Genomic DNA, 25617 nt, shown 5'->3' with positions numbered 1-25617 from the left:
AACGAACAATTAATGTGTCTAGTTTGTTGTTATTTAAATTATACAACATAATAATGTTTTAAAAAATAAACTTTAGGTAAAATTAAAACAGTGTTAGTATTTTATTGTTAGTTTAATGTTGTTTAAAAAATATTTATGAGTAGTATTTATAGTTTGGTACTCGTCCGCTAGAGAACAGAAGTGTCGCTCGCATGACTCCGGCCAATCATAGTCTGCCTCATCTCAAATGAAGAAATTCGGTACCCCCTTTTGTCGCCGTCATCCCTCCTAAAGCCAGTGCGGAAAAATCTGGCGTTGAAAAGTGCTCATCTGATACCCGAAGAACGGGCTGTTGTATTTATTTCCCTTTAGCTTGGCGGCAGGGCACAGGAAGGTGAGGCGCATGCTTTGCGCTTGATTTCGCTCAGTGGCGTTTATTTTGGGTACTGGAAACTTCAAATACGTAGGTATAGAAGCTGCTCGCGGTGAGCACTGTGGTCAGTTTTATTTTTTTATTTTTTTTTAATATCTTCAAGGTTCAGTGAGGCCAATGACGCCGCTAAAACACGTTTAGTTGGAGCCTCGGTTGTAGTAGCAGTAAATATTAGTGTCTGCTACAACAGGGCTTGTTAACGTCCCCGTACCACGTAGAATCTAGCATATCAGTAAAGGAAGATTGGTTTTTCATGCGAGTTGCCCAAGTGGGACGTCCTATTCTGTGCTCTGGCTCCTTGTTACGTAACCACTAATTCGTATACTTCCTCAAAATATTACCGGTGCCACGCGTAACCAACCTGTTTCAACGCTACCGGCGATATAAAAGCGTAATTGGACCCGTCCTTTGACGAGTACATTGACAAGTAATTCATACCTAGTGTTTTTCTTTTTTGCAGTTCGTCGCCCAAAAATGTTCCTCCTCGAATGGCTTGGCGGTGTTCTAGGTTACTTGGGTAAGTACATTTTTCCTCCATATCAAAGCTGAATATACAGTTTCAATACCTTTCCAAAATCTTGACACGACCATGCCTACCTCCTTCAACATCCGCGTTTCTAATTCGCCTATCGATCAACGGATTAGCGGATACAGTCTGCTCCCACCGTCTCCCTTTGCTTTGGAAAGTGGCATAGACTTCGTAAGGTCCCCCTTTTTGATTGCTATTTCATAATACATTGAGCAAATTCCATCTGGTGTCGATGTGGACAGTCTGCCATCACGGCGGCTGGCAGCTTAGCTCCCCAGGAAGGTTACACTTTGAAGGTTTGATGTAGTTGTAGGAACATATACGCGGGGCGTGTTTTCCAGAGTATGATACTGTTATGCCCATTTTGTCTAATCCAAGCTTGTACGTTTGCCCTCGCGCAGTCGAGGGAGTTGTCTTGCCCTCCCGTATGCTTATCGTAGTGCTCTTGGCCTTGTGCATGTGACCTGCGATCATTTTCGCAATTTCAGCTCTCTTCTAGCACTGGTTGCGCTTCCTCAGCGCTACTGAGTGTGCTGTGACAATGCCTAATGGCGATTTTCACTGGTCGATTGGAGATAGGCGTCCAAATCTGAATAGAGCGACCTAAACCCCCCACTGAAGCGGATCAGCTTTGGTCGACCAGCGGAACATGCAGAGCTGGTTCCTTCAGTTGAAGCCACATCCTAGCGCAAAATGTGTTGCGATTGATAAATAGGCGAGAGTGCGGCACTTTGCAAACTTGCTTCCGCATGGTCTTAACGCCGTAACCATTTTTAGATAGACACGCTTCTACTTACGCGCGCGCAAACAAAAAAAAAAAAAAAAAGGCACTGGTGCTTAGTGTTCTCTGCCGATATCTCTGAAACCGCAATAAGCAGGTGAACAACAATCCCGCAACATCCGGAAGTGACATCTCGGACGAACTTTTGGCGAGATCCGACCATCCGACTCTGGTCGGCGTATCGAGCTAGAGCGCCCGCGGTTGCTCCAAACGATCTTGATCGGCCGGTGGAATTCAAAATAGTCATCCCGGAGCGAAAAAACCTGCTCCGAAGCGACCGGTGGAAATCGCCGTAAATAATGGCAGGCTTTGCAAACTTTGAACTTTCCTTCGTGGCATCCTTCTCGCCTTCCCGCGGGCGCCATGTGCGAAGTTTTGTACTGTGTAGCCACGGCCGCTCGATTTTTGAAAGTGAAATCGAGCGGCCGTGGTGTAGCTATAAGACTGCATTTTCCTGAAAATTGAGACGTTTACTGTGAAATGAATCTGTGCATCTCGCATATGCGTGCTTGCGGCAAACGATTTATAAGCTTTGAGGTGTGCTTTGCAAACAACCTAAACAAGAAGGTATTTTGTAGTTTATTCTTGTGTTTAGGAACGCTCTAAAAGTAAAATGTGAGCAGTCTGTGCTTCTGTTTCATGCAACCTTGTGCAGCCTAAAAGATGGGTTGTATGCCAACCTAATTGCACAGTTAAGAGAATGTATGCTGTTCATTGTTGCTTGTGACCACTTCATAATTTGCATACAGCTGTTGCTTATGAACACAAGGTGCTTGCCAATTCAAAGCCTAGCGCATATTAGCATTGCTAACATATGGTTCTGTATGTTGATGTGGCAAAATGTTGTGTGTGAGGAAGGGGGGGGGGGGATGAGGGCATGTTGGTTCATTGTTCTGTCAACAGTTTGTCAAGCAATGCCTTTGTATAGTGATTGCATATAAAAGCCTAAAGGTCTTCAAATTCAGTTAATTGCACCCCCACTTTAAGGTCCTATGCTTTCGCTGCTGCAGTAGCCAAATCAACAAACTGCAATAGTTAGTGTGTGCGTGTCAATTTAGTTTTTGAAAACTATACTCACTATACGTCTTACATTTTGCTTAGTCTGATGACATCTCATTAAAATGTTACAGTTGAACTTAAGTGCTTGTAAAGAAGGGTAAGGATGAGAGAGAAAATTAAAAATGAAGCTTTATCACTTATTCCAAATTTTGTGGTTTAGTTTCAGAATTCGTCTAGCTTTTTCACAAAGAATGGCCGAAAATATTTTCCACTTTTGATGGTAGCTGGGTGACTTTTCTTCATTGCATGCAAACATTTTTCACTGTCACTTCCGATATTTTTAACAGAGCAATGCCTCCCCCCCCCCTTTTTTTTTTTTTAACATTGGTCTTTTGGCTACATATTATTCACAAATGCAGTACCTTTTTTCTACTGGTGAAACTGTTTACTCAGCACATTGGCAAATTGGTATGGGAGCTCTTCAGTGGGAAGGATATTGTTCATATTAGAGGGTTGGAAAAATTGCTGACATTGAATACTGCTTGTATGTGAGGACCTGGCTAGCACAACCATAAGCAGTGTTAGTGGCAAAAAAAAAGTGTGCTTGCTAGGTAGGCTGCACTTAATTTCCTCAACACAGCTTAACAACTTCTCTTGTTTGCAGCTTTATACATTCTTTCCTGGTAAATTGGCTATGATAGTACTTGCAACACTGTTCCTTGCAGCCTGTTAATATTCATGGCAGCTAATGAATTGGAAGACATGCAGGCAGGCAACTAGACACATGTTGAAGCACATGTGGAAAGTGTTATGTTCTAACAAATCACATGACTTTATTTTTGGTTCTGTTGTATGTGGATAAAAAGCTTGATAATGTTTGGAAGTAGAAGTGCTCACTGGGACCAGGGTAGTAGTGCTTTATTGCCTTCCTTTTCTCTGCAATGGTTAGTTACAATGGGATGTGTTTTCACTGTGCATATGGATTACGGTGTCATGTTGACTTGAACCGGCAGTTATTTGTATACATAAGCTTAATTATTTTACTTCTACTGCACCTTTCCTGTAGGTGTTAAGCCTGATTGGGCCTTGCTCTTTGTATTGTAGGGTATAGCATTGATGGCAAGTGAGCAAACATTTCTCTACCGAGTCTTAGATATTGCTCGTAGACTGTGTTGGGCCAGTAAAATTGCAAATGGTTGTCAGGGCTTAGAGAAGGAAACTGAGTAGTTTGGGAACGTGTTGTACTGGCAAAGTTTTCAGCAGTCTCATTGCCTAATTCTGGTTCTGTACATTGAAATATGTCTTGTAAAATAGGAACGTCATTTCAAGTTTTTCTAATGCATATGTTTTGACGGACATTTTTTAGTGGTGTCTGTGTGGAGCTCTCAGTGTGGAGCCCTCCACTGAGAGGCGTCCCTCATAATAGCCAGAGTTGCTTTGGGACATTACACCCTGTAGACAAACCAAACCATTGTTTTAGGATCTGTTGTGGGTACCATGCAGGAGTGGAAGCTGCATAATAAGCTCTGTGGCCTACCATATTAACAAGGTTGTGACAGATGTTTAAATTTTTCTCTTCAGGTTTGTGGAAGAAGAGTGGCAAACTCCTCTTTCTGGGCCTAGACAATGCAGGCAAGACAACGTTGCTGCATATGCTCAAAGATGACCGGATGGCTCAGCACGTGCCCACATTGCACCCCAGTGAGTTCTTGTTTGCTCACATTTTTTTGCAGCTACAGCTCACATCTCTGTACTTTAGCTGTTGGAGTGTTTGTGCGTAGCACAGGTTCTAAGTGGAAAATGGAAGGGAGCTTTTGTAGCAATTGTGACAGCCAGCTGCTAGAGTGCACATTTTTTTTCCAGAAATAGGGCTAGCCCGCTTCTGCTTCTAGCTGCTTTGCTCATTATTCCATTTGCTCTGCAGTCAAGAAAAGAGGCTCTTTGTGAAGCATTGTCATGAAGACTCTTTTCCACTGCTTTATACCTTCATTCTCACTGAACCTAATCATTGATTTCCAGGTGCAGTTTGGGCTGTTAACAGCTGTATACATACATGCCTGTGACGTTTTACAATGACCATTGAGCAGTAATATTTCAGGAGGTGGAAAAGGCCTCTTCTAGCGTAAATGGTAATGGCCTGGATGCTTGACTGTCAGCTGTTCTTCTTTGGATACTGTGAATAAGCAACAAGGTAGAATCTACATCAGTCCAGATGTATCCTATCTTCGTAAAATGCATTAACATGTTTGGGAAGCTGTGACAGCTAGGTAAATTTTGGTGAAATTCTAGCATTGCTCTAATTCAAGGTTAGCAAGAGTAAATAAAATGCCACATTCTGATGCTTGGCGGCAGTTTAAGTCCAGAATATATGAATTGCTAGTACTGTCAGAAAGCAAACTGATGCTGTAGTTTGCACAGTAAATTAGTAGCGGCAGGGGTTGTGGCAGTGTCTGAAGTGGGACTTTTAATTTCTGCTTGTGTTGGCTTGTTCTAACCGGCATTAACCGATTTTGCATATTTTGTACGTATGGAAATGTGCAGCACTTCTTTTTTTTTTTGCAGCCTCTGAAGAACTGTCCATAGGCAACATGCGCTTCACCACTTTCGACTTGGGTGGCCATCACCAGGGTAAACAACCTGTACTTGTGCTTATACCTTAGTGTTTTAAGCCATTACCACTCGAACGTGCCAGTGGTAAGAAACTGCAGTATGGTGGATGTTAGTATTATTATGGTTGCTTGCCCGTCTTTTTTATTGTTCATTGAGGGCCACTCTGGAAGACAGGTCAAGCTTACTAATGAGGTGAGCCTGCTGCCCAGTGGGTTCTGACGGCCGTGACATACCAGACCATACTGGAACATTGAATATTGACAAGCTTGCTATATTGAGTATTGACAAGGGCTGGGTGGGCTTCCGAAAAATTGTCATGCCACAGCTAATGCTCAGTCATTCATATGGCACGCTGGTAAGAGTCAGAGTTTAGAAAGCATCTCACTGTTTCGGCGCAAATTGGGCTCCCTGTGCCCAAAATCTGCACTTATCACGAACTGCTCGCTGTTAGTGTGGTGAAGCCTCCTATGGCGGACGCTGTCGCTGGTGATGACCGCTACTGTGTCGTTGTGCCTGTCAAAGAGAATTGAGAAGCTCTTCTTTGATATTCCCAATGGGCATGCAGTGCAGCAAGAAGGAATTATGAAAAAAATCGCCACTCCCGTCCCTCTCCCTCAAAAGCAGACAACCTTTGCATACTTTTTCTTGTACGTCATTTGATTTTGCTACAGTGCAACCTTTTTTTTTTTTTTTGAGTGTTTTTAGCCACTCTGCGATTTGACCTTTGGATAATTTTTTTTCCAGTCTTTGAAGTTCTCATTATTGTGGTTTCGTCATTGGTTTCGTAAACCAGTGCATTACTGACAATTCTTTTTTTCCCATTCACGCGACTAGTTAGGTACTGCTGATTGAGCATTTCAGTGCCTTTCAGGCATATTTTGTGTTGTGCTAATTCTTTTAAAGCTACATTTGCACGAATAATTGTTCCAAAATACAATTTGTATGCGTAGATAATGATGAAGCCAGTCACATTTAGTCTTGATCATATTGTGATGCTCTCTTAATTCAAACAATAATCATTGGTCCCTTAAAATGTGAATGAAACTTCACTGTATGAGGGGGTGCCCAAAAGAAACCGAACTTATTTTTTCTTGAACCTATTTATTCACATTTTAACACAAACCTTCAACCTCCTTCAAAGTACTCTGCACTTGTACTAATACACTTGTCTAATCTTTCATTCCACTTTTCAAAACATTGTTTAAATTTATCTCTTGTGATGCTTCACAGCACCTTTGTCGTTTTTTCATTTGCCTCCGCAACATCAGCAAAACTTTTCTTTCATGTGTTTTTTCATTCTGGGAAACAAAAAAAGTCACGGGGGGGGGGGGGGGGCAAGGTCCGGTGATTATGTAGGGTAAGGTGCAGAGGTCGTACTATTTTTGGTCAAATATTGTCGCCCAGACAAGGCTGTGCGAGCCAGAGCATTGTCATGATGGAGAAACCAGTCACCCGACTGCCACAAATCAGGCCGCTTGCGCCGCACACTGTTGCACACCTGGTTAACTGTCTGACCCTGCAGAACAAACTGAATAGACAACTCCTGTCACGTTGAAAAAAACAAAATAGCATTGTTTTGAGGTTTGATTTCACCTGACGTGTTTTCTTGGGGCGAGGCGAACTTGAAGTCTTGCACTGGCTTGATTGTTGCTTTGATTCAGGATCATAAGCATAGCACCAAGTTTCGTCACCTGTGATAATCATTTTGGGACTATTCTTTCAAAACACAGCATGCTTCCAAGTAACCTTGTTTTTGTTCAGCAGTCTGCCATCGTGGCACCAATTTGGCAGCCGCCTTTTTTATTCCCAAATCTGTCAAAATTCGCTGCGCTGAACTCCAAGTCACTCAGACAGCTCCACAATTTCTTCAATCGACCGTCGTTGATCTTCGTTGATCATTGCACAAATTTTTTCAACATTTTCATGTGTTCGGGTCATAGAAGGACGACCAGAACGAGGTTGGTCATCAATTGACATTTCACGATTTTTGAAACGGGAAAACCACGCAAACACTTGAGTTTTCCCCATAGCATCATCCTTGTACGCCATTTTTAACATTTCAAGTTTCTTTCTTTCTGAGCAGAAATCAGCCATTGCAAAAACTACACTCAAAAAACAGTTATCCCTGTAAACTCTTCTGAAGCTAGTACGTCTCATTTTCAGTGACTCCAATCTGCTGACTCTGGAATGTTCACTCTATGTGCTCCTAGCGGCAAAACACGGTACTATGAAAGCGCTGCCCACCGAAAAATTAGTTCGGTTTCTTTTGGGAATCCGACGTATGTATATGTTGTGGCAATGCTACGATTGTTAAGGGGAGATGCTACTCGAAAACATTTTTTTCTTAATATTGATGCTAGGTGAATGAAAATTGCACCACTTATAGAGATTGATCTCCTCTTTCTAAATATGCTTTTAGTTTTAAAATAGCTTAATGTTTTCATATTCTAAATGCCATGCATAAGTGAAAAACAATGCATGTTTGTGCAGCTGCTGTACACAGCAGCAAGCGTGGTAGGGCAGAGCCAACTAGTTCTTCTTGTCCCCAACACCACACTGAGTGCAAATAAGCAACATAGCAACATTCCCTTGGCATGCAATGTTTTGAGACAATTTTATATCTGGTGCCTTGTTTTTAGTGGCTAGCACCAGATAATTTTTTAAATTTGCATGCCCAAAAATACTGCTGATTGCATTTAAACCTAGATACTTGCATTCTACACATCCTAAAGATTATGCATGCCAAATTTGGTGTTGATTGAACTAAAATAACGACATAAAATATTGTGCACAAAACTCATATTCGGCCCAAAATACGAATTCGAGAAAAATGCGATTTAAAGATACAAAAGCTGTTTATTGCTGTTGTAGCAGCACTATCTGCATGAAAATTGCACACAATGCAGGCCAGGGTATTATGATACAGTGCACAGTTTTAGAATTCACCAGCATCATATATTGCTCCCACAGTGACATTGTGAGCAGCATTCTCAAGGCGTGCTTTCTTGGCTATTTAGTGATGCTGAGACCTTGCTTCTGTCAGCCACTGCTTTGTAACCACAAGGTGCACATTTTTTGTTATGGCATTAAACTCCTTATGGTGCACTTGTTTCGGCAAACCAAGAACCACACAAAATCGGGAAAGTTGATTGTATCCAGCACCAATAACGAGCGCCGCAACCCCTGCATTGACGTTCACGGCAAAACTCTCCCTCGGGCTGGCTGAAAGGCGTCGTCCACCGGAGCTGCACACCGCGCACGACTACGACACAACGGACGTGGCACACGCTACACTGCTGCAACGCAGCTCTAGAAACGACGAGAGTCCTTTTCACTTCTTGGCCAACTCGCGAACGGAAAGTTAGCAGCGTCCGCGCTCCCGACATGCTGCTCGCTCGCCAGTGCGTTCGCGGCACCGATCTCGCCGATAAAGGCACTCGCCGTACTAGGTCTCCTCAACGCTCGAAGATCCTTATCTTCTTATCCAATGCACTGACGAAATCGTCTAAGCTGTCACTGAAACTTCAGTGCCCAGCCGGCTTCGAGCTGTCAAAAGTGTCGCCTCCGCCGAGGTTAGGCCTAGCTTCCGCGGACGTCTCCACTGCACGCCGTTTCACTTTGCCGGTGACTTCCCTTGAACGCGTGGTTTGATCGGTACTTTCGACACCGAAAGTCACGTTTCTTCTCGGATTCTATCGCAGCGACGAGCACGAAGATGCATGAAATTTTGAAAACACGCCGAAAGAAAACTAGCGGGCAAGCGTGACAGCGAGCTACGCGTCGCATGAAGAGCAGACGAGCTATGGCCGCTTCCCACACTGACAGCCAATGGCGTGGTCGAAATCGCACCACGTGATTTAAATGGCCAGTGAAAATGCTAGGTTTGGGCGGCGAAACTTTTTTTTTTTATTACTTGCTGGAGGTTTGTGAAGCGGCAAAGCCAGCTTTAGGGAGAAAAAGCGTAGGCCTGCCGCCTTGCAAAATTTCAGTGGCGTGCGACGCCGCGATTTGACGCGTCACGCGCTTGAACATGGGTCGTATCTGCCCCTTCTTTAGCCACCTTGCGTGCTTTAACAGACTTTTTAAATGATTTCGCGACTGTTTTCGGCTCTGATTTTTTTATATATTAAAGAGGAAGGATCAGTGTTGCTGAAACAGTCAAAATCACAAAAGTGACTTTTTTACTGAAAATCGCCGTTTTTCGACCCGCGTCTCCCCTTAAACAGGCCAAAAGCTGAATTTTTTTGCTGTGAGTCTAGTGCATATATAGCTTTGATTGTACTCTCTCGAGGACAAAGTGTCTGGAAGATTTTGTTGACTGTATAATGATCGTTAACGTCGTGTCATTATTGGGCTTGGGGGAGAGTGTCTATATATATATAGTATGTATATGCTTTCTCATTATTTCCTAGCAGAACTACCAAGGTTGTGATGAGTGCAGAGGTGGCATTCTGAAACCGCGAAACATGGTTGAGATAGGCTTGTCATGTGGAGCATGTGACATAATGTGTAAATGCGCATTTGCCAAGAGCTATTTTTAATGTAGCCTTGAAGGTGTATAGGCACCCAATTTTTAGGTTCGGGTTTTATCCTTTGTAATGGTGCATAAGAGGTAATTTTATACGGATCACCACTTGATATTCGCCTTACGACTACTAAATAACTCGTAATTAAATTTATTTTCTCACCTGTTTCGGTTTCAACAGCCGAGCAATGGCTGCAGTATTAAAGTCAAGACTGCCTAGCATATTCTGCAGTCTCTTCATTATCTCCCTTGCCTCCTGATTGAATGTGTGAACATGTGTGTGCAAACTTGTGAAAGCATGTCAAGACACTTAAACACTGTCAGTTGTTCCTTGTGCTGTTTTATTTTGACTTGGGAATGATTAGATAGCACTTTAAAGAATGTTTTGCCCAAATTTTTGAAAGCTGTATATTTTGATTTGAAGAAGCAGCCATGCATTAATTAGTTTGGATATTCATGTGACACAGTGGCAATAACTCCAGCACGGTGTGTCTTGGTGTAAGGTTAGTCTCAATGCGATTTGTTAGATTTTGTGGGCCAACTTTAGTCTTGTTTACCTGCTTTCACATATCCTTAATATAATAGTATGATCTATTAAGACCATTGTGCATTTTTGGCAATGCAAAGGAGGGAGCTGTTAAAATTTGTTTTCCTTTTACACCTCCTCAGCTCGTAGGGTGTGGAAAGACTATTTCCCTGCTGTGGATGCTATTGTGTTCCTCATTGATGCCCATGATCGGGAGCGGTTTCCGGAGTCCAAAGCAGAGCTGGACGTGAGTCTTTACTTCTCTTGTAATGTTGCAAATTTCTTGCGCATTTTTCAGATAGGCAAATGTAATCCCTCTTTCCTAGTACCGACGCTGCATTGGGAAAAGGAAAATGTCCTTCTTAAGAGGCGGCATAGGAATCAAAAGAAGCTTGCTTCACCGCAAGTTGCCTGGTATGGCATCTCATCTTGCTGTTGAACTATTGTCACGTGAGCAGCTGTATAGTGGTCCCTTTTACATCGTTATGGCATTCTTTCATACTTTGAACTTGTTGATCGAGTGAAATAAAAAATTGACTTCCAGTGCCATGAGTGAATGAGGAGGCTTAAGTTGAGCTGACTTACATATATACACTGGAAGGCTAATTGTACGCTGTTTGTCCAGTGATCCTGTTTTGCAAAGAGCTGGCACTGACGTGGCAACATCTTCAGAGATGTGCTAGAGGTTAGCGTTACAATTAAAAGTTATACACACCCAGCCTCACACAACCGGTAGGAACCTTCTGGGATGAAAGGCTGGTTGAGCACTTTGTTGGCAGAGTTCCAGTCACGTTAAGATACTTTTAATCTGAATCCGGGCAGAGATGTGTGCACAGCGATGTGATTTGGTGCATGGCATGCTGGCAGCGACAGTTGGCCGGTGGTTCAAACAACGGTCCGCGTGTGTAACCCATGTCTGTTGGTGCAATGAGACTCTCCTGGCCTGCTTTGCTCCTGCTGCATCTCTTGTGATTTAAAGGCCTGGAGGGAGGCAGACCAGATTCCAGTACTTCAGTGAGGCATTGAAGTTGCTACAGAGCAGCAGATGGCGAGCTCTACCATGTGAGAAGGGGAGAGAGCGAGCGCCGGGAACATGAAGATGCGCTCTCTTCGATTCCTTTTTCAATGGTCTTAGGTGCCGCCCCTGACTTTTCAACAGCTAATTGCTGGCTGACACGCTAAGCCATCAAGCTTAACTCTACCAGTTTGCTTGTTTTCTTGCTTTTTTTGTTTTCTACTTTCTTCATTGATGAAGGCTTCGTGGAAAGCAACTGCGCATTAAGGGGGGATGAGGGTCTTAAAAACGTTTTCTTTATTTCTTAACCTATCTTGCTGAAAATTGCCATGTGATATAATCTTTGAATGCTGATTCCAAATATGTATTTAGATTTGAAATACCTCATCTAGACATGAAGATCTGGCAAGATAATGTACTGCACATAGTGTCTTTTCTTACGGGCCATTACGGTATTTTCTTAATTAAAAAAAACTGGTTTTAAAAATATGCTGTCATTTCCAAGGGCCTACTGCACATCCTAAAGTTAAGGAAATTTTTAAAAAGTCATTACATAGGTCATGAATGAATAACAAAGTTGGGAAAAAAAAAAAAAACAATGTAGGAGTAAATAGTTTACATCTGATCTAATTGCTAGTTTATCAGACTTTATCAAAAACGGAAAGCTTTAGGATGTAGCTGAGATTTTACTGAAAAAAATGATACCAAGTTAATAAAATCCGTGCATGCAAACATTATGAAAAGTTCCATAAGGCAAAGCTTTTTACCAAATAAACAAAGCTGAGAAAACTGCATTCAAAGTTTTACTCACTGTGCCACTTTTGTTTTCCAATCACATGGAAAAATTTAATGCTTTAGCATGCAGCCCAGTTATTGCTGAACACAGTGACACCAAATTTACATAAATCTGTTCATGTAATGGCTGTGAAAATCTATTTATGGCATTGGCACTTGACAAAAAAAGACGCTCAGAAAGTCACTTGCTACAGTCTCTGAATCTTAAATCATTCACATAAGTCCTGGGCAGTAGTATTGGGTTTTGTCAGGCCTGTGCCTCTTGGCCATCTTCTTCTTCACCTTTTTACTATCGATGTGACCCTTGTCAGACCTGCACAGCCTCTGTTTATCTTTTTCAAGGCTCCTATGAATGAGGCACCTGCCAGGACTATAACCAAGCTGCACTGCAACAGCTCTGCTGGTTGCTGCCATCCCATGATTGAAGCGAGAAACTGCTTCCTTTTGAACAGCCAGCAAAGAGTCATGCGTGTTTTTGGAGCATTGGCTCCAGATGACAGAGTGCAGGCACTCGATAGCATTCTGTGTCATGCCATCTTTGCAGCGCTTCAAAAGGGCCTCGTCGCCCAGCCTGGCAAAAACTGGCTAAAGCGCTGTGCGAACATGGCCTGGCAGAGGGTTCTTGTGTGGTGGAGGCTCCACCTGGTTTGCCAAAGCATGATTGAAGGCACACCATGAATCAACTCCTTGAGGGCAGCAACTGTGATCTGGGGCTTCATCTGTTGAGGTCAGGTGCAACAGCGTGGCTTGCACTGCCTTTTTCATGCCTGCGACGTCGTAGCTATGGCTCCGCCAGGCATACCCATAGTAATAGGTGATCTTTTTCATCTTTTCTTGGGTAAGGTTGCCCTTTCCACCAAGAGATTGCCCTTGTGCCTTCTTTTTCTCAACCAAGTTGCGAAGAGCCGTCCCCATCCGCTTGTGGACATGGTTGAGGCAGTCCTTCTTTTCGATGGATATATATCCATACACGCCTTCCTGGGTCAATGCATGAAATGTGCAGCTATCACCATCCGAAAGTATGGTTGTGTACTGCAGCCCATTTTTTTCCAAGGACCTATTGAATAAAATCATAGCTGCTTCGGTCTCCATCCGTCCGGCATTGCAGTCAATGTTCTTCATACACTTGTGGTTCACAGCCCAGTCAGCGTAACCATCATCACTGGGATCAGGTGCCCCTTGGCACCCACGACAGTACCTTGAAAGCACAACATGGTCCAGTACAAGGCCAGTGTACAGTTCTATAATGCAGCCAACTGCAATATTTGAATTGTGGCCACGCGTTTTCCATGTGCCATCAAATATCACGTCTGCGTTTCCTGTTGGGTTCAGCAAGTCTTTGTATAAGTCCTTCACCACTTTGACTCTTGCTGCTTCTGTAGCAGTAGCAACTGCCTGGCAAGCTTTCACCATGGTGTTCATGTGCCCCCTGAAAATTTTGTGGTGAAGTCCTCGGTGGGAGAGGTTCATTGTTGCACAAAAATCCGCTAGAGCAGTCACTCCCTTCCCTATACTTTGTATGCCTTTCATCGCCCGCAGATTTACTTCAAAGGGTGTGATGCTAGATTTCCCGGGCACTCGTGGAGACGAAAAGTGCCGCTCGGCGAAATCTCAATTCGAACATGTGAGCACTAACTTCACAGCTAAGCCATACTCTCTTCCGCTGCATTTCGCTAGTTGAACACTGGCCATCCCACACTTGCTGCAGCTTGTGGATGCAAACAGCTTCTTTAGTATGCTCATATCAACAATTATGTACTCAGTGCCGCGATCGTCGTCTACACTTACTGTGCTGACGTTCATCAGCTCGAACTTGCGGGAAGTCGCGGATTTTTTCACCAATGACGTCTTGGCGTTATGTGCGTATTTTTCGTGTCCCGCGCACTCCGCCTCCGTAAAAAACTGTGTCCAAACGTTGAGCACGCGAGCTCGGTTTAGCCGCTTCCGTCGGCGCTGAAGCGACGTGCAGAAACGCCGAAGTCGACGTTAGGCTTAGCTCAGCCGGCTGGGCCGCTTCCGATGACACTGAATTCGAAGCGACTCGCAGAGCATCAAAAGTCAATATTTTCGACGGGCTAAGTCCAGGTGCATTCACTGGCACCGCAGACATTTGCGGCAACACCGAAGTTGATGCCGATCGGCACAGTCCAGCCGCGGCGTCCACCAACGAAGCTGACATCGACGATGCAAGTCCAGCCGCGTCCTTTGGCAAAACTGTGGTCGACGAGTTCAATCCAGCCGCATCCGCCGACGGCCCTGTAGCTTGCGGCAACACCGAAGCTGTAGTTCTCGATGTGGCACTCTTCTTATTCCACGCGCGTCTCTTTTTGCCGACTGCTTTTCGCGTGCTTGCTTTCAAGCGCGCATCCCGCGTCATCGAGACACGCGGAACAGACACCAGGTAGGCAAATACACGCGAAAACAATAACTTCGAACCTAAGAGGAGCGAGTTAATAGTCAAAATATTTACAGGAACGATGAGAAAAAAGGCAGAACGAGAAATGATAGGAAACAAAGAGGAGCGCAAAAAATCACGTGCCAGCGGGCGAAAGCAGACGACGAAGAGTTGGCAACGTGGGAAGCGAGGCATGCGTCACGGCCAATCAGAGGGCTGCGCCTCTGAGAGCGCTCGCTTTACCCAATCAGCGGCTGTCTCGCGACGATTCACCCCTTGCGGACGGATGCCGAAAGCTACGCTGTGCGAAAACCTACAGCGTGTTGAGAGACGCCAGGAGAGAGCGGGAAACGAGCTTTCAAACGAGACCAAGATGGCGCCTATCAGTTCGCACCGCGCGGAGTTACGGCGGCTTGAAAATGGTGCAAATTTTTGTGTTTGGCATTCGATTTCGGCTCACCGACGTTTCTAAATTGCCGTTTTTTTTAATACTTTGAGTAGGAATTGAGCTATAACATTTTGTAGAGGCATAGTCGGAACATTGAAGACTTCAAAACAGCAAATTTTGAAAATTTCCTTTTTGACCATTTTTCGTAATTTTAAGATCCGCGTCCCCCCTTAATTTCAGCGTCAGGTTGTATTGATGGCAAACTGGTAACAATATTAGACATTCTTTAACAAGTGGTAGCTAGGTCTGAATGAAGGTTTTTGTCCTGCACTTTCGGTGTGAAACAAATCAAGCCTAGCGGCGTCAAGTAAGCAGTGTGCTTCAAACTGCTGTTACCCAGTATGCCTGTAGACATGTAGACTTGTGGCAACAGCGATCGAGGTAGTCTAACACTGCAAGGCATCGTTAGCCTGATTTGAGGTGCCTTTGAAGGGTTATGACTGTATACCGTACTTCCTTTCCACACCAGGTTTATAGTGGGCAATTTGCCCAGGTTAAAATAGGTTAAAATAAAAGTTCTTGTTTAGATTAAGCTATGCATGGGTGTGTAGCCCGCACCTAGAAGTTTTGGCTGAAAACAGGTTTTTCAAATTGGTAACAAGCACTATAATCAGGCAGTGTGTCAGCACTCGTCCGGTTGTGCAAGCCTCGTCATGCCGCAGTTTGGGGTGGGTACCCACACACGCACCCGTTGAGCAATCGCCAGGCGCTCACCAAAGAGGCAGCGCAGACGACCTGCAACAGGTAGACCACGCATGGCAGCGTGGTGGGTTATACCATGCTTGGGTAGCTGGTGAAGATTAAGTCTTGCGGCATCAGGAAAGCCTGCGAGGACTTGGCCGTACGGGCATGACGGGGTCAGCTGCTGAAATCAACAGCCTATATAACGCCAGTGATGGAAAGGCGCCACTTGCTGTCGATGAGACGATGGCGACATATGTGGACATCCAGACCAAAATGTGTCGGGAAGTCAGATCTGAGGATGGGTTGATGGACATCGTAGATGATAAAGACTGATCGAAACGTCCACCGCACAGCGAATGTACAGTGTGTGGGACCGGAGACCATACGTGGTGATGGAGGTTTGGATGGCCGCACGTAGAGTTAGTCCAGGGGACTTGAGGTGCGCTACCCTGGTGGACAGAACGCTTACTTCGGCATCAGTGTCGAAGAAGCGTAGGCCGGAATTGCGGTCCGTGGGATGAAAAGGCCCACACACACTACCACACAATCATGTTTGAACGCGTGATGGCAGCAATCTGCTTTCGAAGCGAACGATGCTAAAAGCCAGTGTCGTGATTGTGGCTGACCGCGTGCTTTCGTTAATTGGACAACTGTTGCAAAAAAAAATTTTTTTACCCGTGCGTGATGATTTGGTTGGAGATCCGTAGCACCCGTCCGACATCATGGTCTTTCATGGGTGTTGGCTGGGACCTCACCAACCGAAATACTTTTGAAAGTATTTGAGATCGCGTGAAAGAGAGAGCAGGCAGCTGCCACCGTGGACGCCAACCCCTACCCACTGCCGCCACGCCAGTCATGGCACCAATTTAGGCTTTACCCACTCTTCATTGGTTTTATCTGGTGTTATCTTCCTTCCCTGTTTTGAACATGCGCGGTCTCTAACTATGCCGCCCTATTGCGGAAGCATTTCTTTCGTCATGGGTTGGGCACCAGTCCAAGACGACGCGGCGCTTGGTTCAAATGGTCTGTCGTGGAACTGACTCGCGTTCGAATTAATGCGATTTTGGTACACAGACCTCTATGGAGCTTGGCTGGATCAAGTAGTGTAGTTTGAATTATCCAGCTTTCAGTGTACTATAGCCAGGCAGTAAACCATATTGCTTTCATAGACAACATACAAACTGGTTCTAAAACTAATCAATCATATTCCCTGGGCAGTCTCAATAAGATAATTTATGCATGTCTGATTTTGCAAATGGCTTGTCAGTGTCTTCATCACTGTCTGAATGCTGCACTTTTGTTGCCCTAGCATCTCGCTTGGCTTTATGAAGCCGGCGACAGCTTGTCTTCCTTCTTTAGCAGCCATGATATTGGTCGTTGACTTTGTCACCCCTAGCATCATGCGAGGTGTTGAGCACCTGCTCACAAATAAAGCACTAAAAAGTGGCTGCCACATGTTGTGCTCGCTTACATATCAAAAGCTGATTTCTTGTGAGAGGGGATTTCAGGTTGCACTTTCTTTTTTACTTTGACAGCCATCCTGGGCTTCATTGCCTGCGACGGACTTAGCTTAAACCTGTATATAGTCTGCAAACTGTAGTCAAGGAAATATGGTACCCCTGGCGTAATATATATATATTTTTTTTTTTTTTTTTTAATATAGGGATTGGCAGTTGGTTGTGACTGCTGCTTTTTTTGGCAGGCTCATGTCCTTGGACTTCCCGTGCATGTTAAGCCCCTATGAGCTGCGTTCAATTCAGCCGTGGTTCTCTGCACCACCGAAACTAGTTCACGTTGCGCTGCACCAAAGCGCTAGATTCTCAGTGTTTCTTGCACCACCGTCCACTATTGATTTTGGTGCAGTCGTGGTGCCGCACTGGTGCAAAGAACCGCGGCAGCCTCCGAGGAGGAGATGCAGAAAAGTTGTGCGCACGTTGACGGCACTAGCAGACGCGCGCTGCCAATGAGATGCTTGTAAACATCGATGGTCCACTTAGGGACATCTTTTTTTCCGTCTGTGACTGATTCGGAGTTCATGAAAATGGAGTTTCTCTAAGGTCTCTTATGACAACCTGAATATCCTCCGGAGTTCAAAACTGAAATATCTAAGCAGCGCGGTCTGTCCGAACCAGTCAGTCTCTTTCTGAACTGTGATGTAATCACTGTGTTGCCGCGAAGGAAAGCATGGTGTCTGATTTCTCCTCCTCACTGTCTGAGGACTCCTGAAATTCCTTAAATATGACTTCAACGATTTTGTCGTCCATGACCTCGCGAGGCATGAAAATAGACGCACTGCGAGAACTTACAGCTCGCTGCGCACCGGAACTGTCGAGCAGACAAGACTCGATTGAAAAATGCCACACCAGTGATGTGCGGCGCTGCTGACGCACTGCACCTGAACCACAGAACTGGAACTGTACCTCGCCGGTATCTGACTGGCGTCAGCGGAACTTTTTCAGAATTGGTGCCGAGAACTTATTCTGAATCAAACGAACCTATCAAGTGGTTCGAAATTATATGCAGTCTCACTACAGCATTTCTGGTACCCTGTTGTTATTCATTGTAATTCAGGGTCTTATTCTTGCACCTGCGGATGTTTGGTGAAATGTCTTGGTATGGGAGAGTGCAACTCGAGAGCATTTTCTTCATGCCGGGCAGCTTTGCTTGTGTGCATGTGTGTGATGCGAGTGTGTTGCTGCATTTCTGACTGGTCAAATGTATTTTGCAGAGCCTGCTGACTGATGAACAGTTGGCAAACTGCCCAGTGCTGATTTTGGGCAACAAGATTGACAAGCCAGGCGCAGCGAGTGAGGATGAGCTTCGCACCTACTTCTGCCTTTACTCGCAAACCACTGGGAAGGTGAGAGAAACTGGCCTTGTTTGCTGGCTACACCCTTGGTTAGTCCTAGGAACGTTTGTGTCTGCTAGCAACCTCACATTACCTGAACACCAATATATCTGAGCCCCGTCACGGTGACTCGGTGGTGTTAGGGAGCTGAACTGCTGATCCCAAGGACTCTGGATCGGTCCTTGCCCTGGTGGCTTCGTTTTGATAGGCAAAATGCAAGGCGCCCATGTACTCTCCGATATGTTAATGGGGTCATGCCACGGCCATCCGATATACAGTCGAACCCGGATATATCGAACTCGAAGGGGATCGCGAAATAGTTCGATATATCGATAATTCGATATACAGAAATCTGCTTGTGACGGTACTTACGATGCGAAAAAACGATACCGTATTTGTCGCGTAATCAGCCCACTCGCATAATGAACCCACCCTCCATTTTTGCACCCGAGAATTTGAAAAAAAAAAAAAAAAAATGCGTTAAGGCCAGCTCGCTCACTGCAAGCGACTGAGCGATCTCAGCGATGAGTGGCAGCGACAGAGCGAAAATTTTCAAACTTGTGTGAACTGCGTCCCTCTCGCCGCTCGAGCCACCGCGGCAGCTCAAAACAAGGTTTCTGTGTCGCCGCGGCGATTTGGCGGCAGAAATCGCGAGCATTTTCGCTTGCATGTCGATGGCGCGCGTCAGTCCGTTTCGGTGGTCTCATCCACAGCTCATTGGCAGCGTGCCAAGATGCTGCACAGCGATAACGTCGGGGCACGTTTATCTTTTGAAAGCTCCTGCGGTGGCGGGGAGCGAACTTGGCAGAGTGCCCGTGATGGCTTGATTACGCAAGCCTGGTTCGATTTATCACGCCCTTCTTGGGGCGGGCGTCATGATCGCAGCAGCTGACCGCGTGCTTTCACTGATTCATACATGCAAGGATAAACGATCAAAAAAATAAAATAAACATCCCCACAAAAAAAAAACCCTGCCGCTTCCTAACGTCCGCAGCCGCCATATCTTACGCTACGCCGCGCGTACAGCACTACGATAAGAAAGGATGACTCTCGCAAAAAAAAGAAAAAGAAAGGAAAGAAAGAAAAAAAAACTTCCGCTTAAAATCCGCAGGCGCCATAGCCACGTCCGCCGCCGCACGCAGAGGGTTCAGAACACACGCTGGAGAAAGCGTCCGACGTCTGTCTGAAAACGGGCTGAGCTGGTTTGGCGCATGCGTTGCGCGTGCTGAAGGAGAGAGATAGCTCAGCAAAAGAATGGGCACACCCACGCACATGGCTTGCAAACGTCATGTGTTGGCGCGCGGGAAACAACTGCAGATGCGTGCGCCTTTGAGGAATGGGCGCGGCGCTGCCCAGACCATCCGTCACTGAACTGTCCCCTCTCATTCCTTCCGCGCGTGGCTTGAAAATGTCACGCGACAAACGGCCAAGGGTAATGCGATCACCTTTGGGGAAGACACACTTTCCAGTGCGTGGTGCGGAGTTCGATATATCGAACGACCTGTGAAATTGAGTTCGATATATGACTCGGCTTTCCTATACTTTTACATGGGATTTTCAAGGGGACATTTCGTGAGTTCGATATAGCCAAAATTCGATATATCCAGGTTCGATATAACCGGGTTCGACTGTATTAGTTTTGTAGTCTGGCAGATAATAATGGACCCTATTATCCTATTTCCGAAATTTGAGCACCCTAGATATAAGTGGCTGAAGGTAACACCGCGAAGCTCCTCCCACAGACTGATCGCCATGTTGAAATGCTTGGTGACGTCGCAGAGCGACACCGGCCACCACATCGTCTGCTGCTATGCCGGCGCTGATAAGCTGTTGATACACTGTACTGTTTGTGCTTGCTAACATGACTTCCAATAAGTGTACTCAGCATGTTTCTGAAAACAGAGCACAGACTGTAGTGAAGCGCAGTTTAGTTCTTGGCCAGGCATCCACCTTCAGCGCAACCGCCGCAAGTCTGATGCCAGTAGTGTGCCCACCGCCATAAACAGTGCCTTCCGCGCAAGCCGTTCGCACCAGCGATATGATGGGCCCCTTGCGCCAGTGTCGTAAAAGGATGCTAAAATTTGTTTTTCTCGCAATATTATTAAAAACTCTTAAAAAAAGGGATTTCAAAAATGAATGCGTTCTGTCAGTGTGAAACTTGCTTGCATATTGATATGGCAGTTTGGCATGAATACTTGCTCTTATCCTTGCCAGTCTTGGTGCAGAAATTATGGGGTACACTTAAGTAAGCTCAGTTTTTAAAGGGGCAGAACACTGGAATTTAGGTCTCAAATTTTTTTCGCTGCAATGGTAGGATTGATGTCTAAAATGTTTGATTCCATTACGGTTTTGGTAGAAACTCTGTAGAAAATCTTTACAGAGAATTTTTTCGATCAGTGCATGCGCCCGTTTTTGTGTAGCCCGATGCTGGAAACCGTGAGTAGCGAACGCGATGGCTGGTGGTCGAAAAAAAATACGTACTGAAAACAAATATAAATTTCACTCACAAGGCAGTAATTCGACATTTTTTGCGTAGAGTGACGTCCTTTTCAGTTTCACACTCAAGGCTGTTACTCACACCGCGTCGACGAAAGTTTTACTGGGTTTTCGCTTCATTCATACAATTCTAAATACTGTGGTGCCATCTAGTTGCAAAACTTGAAAGCATGCCTCTCGCGGTGCAAAAGTACAGCTGGTTTTTATTTAAGGACCCAGTAGAGAGCGCAAAATAGAATAAAGTATGACAAGCACTCCTAGAAGAAAAAAGAACTGTGTGCACTTACGAAAATGAGCAATATTTTGCTGACATGTAGTCACGTGGGGTACTACACCGAAAGTAATAGGGTTTCTCTGCTAGATAGTGCCTCAGGTTTTATGTGATTTTCAATGCAAATTAAAATTGTAAGGTCTCACGGGAAAGAAATGTCCAAATTATCCAAATGTCGAATTATTGAATGAGCAACAAAAACTGCATGTGAATTTTTTTATTTCATACCTCTAGTTCGTGAAGCAGTCAGAAATGCTTGTTTGTTTTTTTCGCGGAAAGCTGGGCAGTGAGGACCAGTTTGTGAACATGGGGCAACCCTTCCAGGGCGAGCGTGTTGCCAGGAGCATCATAACAGAAGTCCTCTAAAACTGCGAGAGCATCCGCGACTTCTGTAGCGGTACGACGCACCAGGGGCTCATCATTATCGAGCGAGCCCTTTTAGCCGGACGCCTCATCTGCCACATTGAGTGCATCGCTGATTATCTCATCGCTTACATATTTATACGATTGTAAAGTCTGCGCCCTTTTTTAAATTCGTATATCCGAAGTTGGGGGTCGATTTACTATCGAAACCAAAGCATGGCACTGATAAGAGCAAGACAATGATCATATCTGGGAGGCTTCGGCGAATTTGTTTGCTCTACGGCTTTAAGTGTAACATTGCATTGCATTGCAATGTATGCATTGCATTGCATTGCATACATTGCATATTGAATGCATACCGCTGTGACTGCCGTTGCCCGCCCACAAGCGCTTGCGCTTCTGCGGGCACCCGCTATTTTTTTGCATGTATATTTCTCGCAATAAAGTTCATGTATGTATGTATGTATGTATGTATGTATGTATGTATGTATGTATGTATGTATGTATGTATTCAGTTAACTCTGCATGCTTAGAATAATTTTTTAACTTCTACTGCGTAGCCCAAGCTGCAGCTGCAGGAGTGTCGGTAGTTTATGGAAGAGCTGCTGTTCGAATTGCGGCGACTCTCCCTTTTTGCACGTCAGTCTCGTCGGGTCACATGACACGGTGATACTTCCAGGGTGTGCCGATGGCTGATGGAAGAGCCGACACGATCATTTGTTCAGTTCGGGCTCATTGTGCGTTCACACTTTTAACTTTACGACCAGCTACATGCTTCGTCACGAGCTCTCTAGTCCGAAAAGCACTCGGCGCTTATTCTGTGTTCTGGACATGGGATTTGGGGGGGGTCGACTTACAATCGTGTAAATACGATAACTGGCCAGCGACAACAACGCCGTCATCAATGGAAGTGTAGTCGGCGAGATTCACTTCGATGGGGAGCAGCTGCTGGCGCTGCAGGCTCAAAGCTTGTGGCAGACTACACAAATCCACAGTGCCTGGCGACATGTGCGCCCACACGTGAGCCAGAATATGAATGCCACTCGGAAGCATTATGACCCACGCCTGCTTCCGATCCATGCAAAGAAGCATACGCTCTAGCACTTGCTTAGGATACTTTTTTTTACATATTGGATAACACCTCAATTCATAGGGTGAAGCGCAGTGGTAGTGTTGGAGGCAGAAGCACGAGCCAGGTCATCAGCGCAGCAGAGGAGTTGCGGATGGATAGATGATGGCTGTAGCAATGCGCGCCATGAGCGCTCCTAGTGTGTGTGTGTGCGTGTGTGTGCGTGCGTGCGTGTGTGCGTGTGTGTGTGTGTGTGTGTAGAGCAGCACCGCCTTCCGTACGTTTTTGAAATAGTGGTTTTCAGAATTAATGAGGTTTTATTGTACTATATGAGGCAAGATCTTTCCATCTCCACCATAATCTCATGACATATTTTGGCCAGTGTTCTGTCCCTTTAAGGGTATGATGCCAATATGTAGACTACCACCCGACATATAAAGGCCCACTTTAACCAAGCTGTGTGAACGTGTCTGCGTGGCCTAGGGGTAGCGTGAATGCAAGGGTCCTGACAAGCTGATTCTGATATCACCCTCCCATGTGAAAGGAGAGGCCTGAGTCGGCAGCTCCTGCCAAACGTAATATTAGGCAACCCTACGTCCAGTCGGTGCTCGGTCATGTCAGCTGCCAGCTACTGCCTGCCAACGCCATGCTCATAATTTTTCGCTCTCAACGCCAGCGCCAGTGGCAAACGCTGACACTGGATTTTTGGTGAATGCAATAGCATTAAAGGTTTAGTGTATTCGGGAATAAATTTGACATAGAAAAGAAAATAATTCTAGAAACACTTCAAGCTTGTATGTATGTACTTGACTCGGTTGGTGACGAAGCACCATGCTAGAGCGGGCTGTATTGCAACCTGCACAAATGCAGGTTGCACAATTGTTGCTTTGTTTGCAGTGGTAGCACTTTTGCCAGCTTGCTGGAATGCCAGTGTTTTTCCTTGTTTTAAGCAGCATACCTGTGTTTATTTGTTAGATTTGATGGGTAACAGCTTCGGTTTAACCCCCTGGATGAAAAGCAGTGAAATGAAGTTGAAGGTGCAACTTTTTTCTCTTGTCTTGATCTGCAGGGCAAGGTTCCAAGGTCAGAAATGACAGCACGCCCTTTGGAGATGTTTATGTGCAGTGTCCTCAAGAGGCAGGGCTACGGCGAAGGGTTCCGCTGGCTGGCCCAGTACATCTAGATATCACCTGCCCGAATGGAAAAGGGATGAACGAAAGAAAGCAATTGTGTTGGAGGCATCTTGTGACTGGAAGAGAGTGTGGTGGACAACTACCGTTGGAAGTACCCTTCCCCCTCCCTTTCCTCACCTGCGACTTTAGCCTCCTGGCACGTCCCTACCATCTACCCCCACCTGATGCAAGAAGCTGCGGGACTTCTAGGAAACTTCTTTTTACACATATATAGGCTCATGCCAAACCTTAGTTTCAGCCCCTGCATAAACACTTACATACGTCCTGTATAAAGAGTGAGCACTGTACAGACACGAAAAGACTCAAGGCAAATTAATCTTGCCAGGTTTCATCCTGTCTTGTTTTCATTAGATGTGCTTAAAGAGGCAAGGGGTCATAAACCATATTAAGTGTTTGTGAAAAACAAAGTGGGTGATGGGCTGCTGTGGACAAGAACTAGTGACTGACACTGACTGGCCACTTCCTCTTATTTGTGCTTAGTTTGTGAAAACAAAAATGGCTAGCACATTGAGAGGTTCTGCCCTTTGATACTTTACAGTGTGTGCATTGTAGCTTTTCCATGCAAAGTGCTGCACCGCAGTGCTCTCCTTGTAGCTGCTTTTGTCATGGAACAATGTGCAGCTTTAGAGAGGCATCGTCGGTATACCACTGTAACCAGAGCGTTTATAAAGTGGCTCTGCAACCGAGGTATGGATCATCTCCTCGGTTTTTCTTCTTGCAGAACTTGAGAGGCTTCACTTGGAATGTTCTTTTTAACGTTTATGGTGACTGGGCCCTCTTTGACAAGTGCAGTGGCCAAAGGCGCATGGAAAATGCCCCGAGAAGTTCAAGGTTGCTTGTCGACATGGGCATACTGTTCAGAAGTCTCTACATTCTAGAGAATAGCATATTGCAAAACCCATATTATTGTGAATGCATGAATATGCAATTTTGCTGAAGTCTTTCTAAGTTAAGTGCTTTCATACTTTTTTTTATTATTATCCAAGGACTCTCTCTACTTTGTACATAATTGCGGTCCCAAAATGTGAAGCTTTACATGCTAGATAAAGAAAACCATTGACAATGCTTTGTTCCCATGAGTCATGTTTTTTTATAATATGCATGGCACTGTACAACACCGAAGAAATACAAAGGGTGTGTGCTTTGCATGAACTCTGCCAGATTTCTTCAAAAATAGGTGTTATTCACACTCCTCGCAGGCCACTGCCACAGCTAGAGTTGCCTGAGAGGATGTGCCAGAAGCTTGCTCGAGCATATCTCATTATTATCATTGTCTAAGTTCGAGATTGGTGCATCATGTCTTGCAATTCTGTGAAATAAGCACATAGAAAAAAACTCTATAAAGCATAATACATTACATATGTACAGGGTGGTCCTAAATATGTTCGAACAAAGCGAAGCGTCTGCGCATTCGGTGCTGCCGCGCATTGGAGCAAAGTGGCTTAGGTGCACAGGGGCCTGGGGGCGGTGCATTGTGTCTACTGCAGCGCAAAAGCACATTGTCCTTACACTGCTATATAGTGTTTTTATCACTGGGACAGTACAGTTATTAAGCAGCAAAAAAAAAGTGGCTCTCCTACTTTCAAAATTTATAGTGTCGATTGTCAGACGAACATATAGATGACATGGAACGAGTTTTGTCAAATCATCCGAGCACC

General features: G+C 45.1%; 1 protein-coding gene across 1 annotated transcript; it reads left to right on the top strand.

The window, feature by feature from the left end:
- Window positions 1–217: 217 nt before the first annotated feature.
- On the top strand, window positions 218–25024 carry Sar1 (Secretion-associated Ras-related 1). The gene is made up of 7 exons (XM_084588052.1): window positions 218–373; window positions 873–929; window positions 4303–4422; window positions 5284–5349; window positions 10526–10629; window positions 18448–18579; window positions 23836–25024. The coding sequence occupies exons 2-7, from the start codon at window positions 887–889 to the stop codon at window positions 23947–23949; spliced, it is 579 nt and encodes a 192-aa protein (XP_084444178.1). The 5' UTR covers window positions 218–373; window positions 873–886; the 3' UTR covers window positions 23950–25024.
- Window positions 25025–25617: the final 593 nt, after the last annotated feature.

Source organism: Amblyomma maculatum, chromosome 1 (assembly GCF_055883805.1).
Source record: "Amblyomma maculatum isolate TAMU_Amacu chromosome 1, ASM5588380v1, whole genome shotgun sequence".
NCBI classification, from domain to species: Eukaryota; Metazoa; Arthropoda; class Arachnida; order Ixodida; family Ixodidae; genus Amblyomma; species Amblyomma maculatum.
This window is presented reverse-complemented; position numbering and strand designations above follow the sequence as displayed.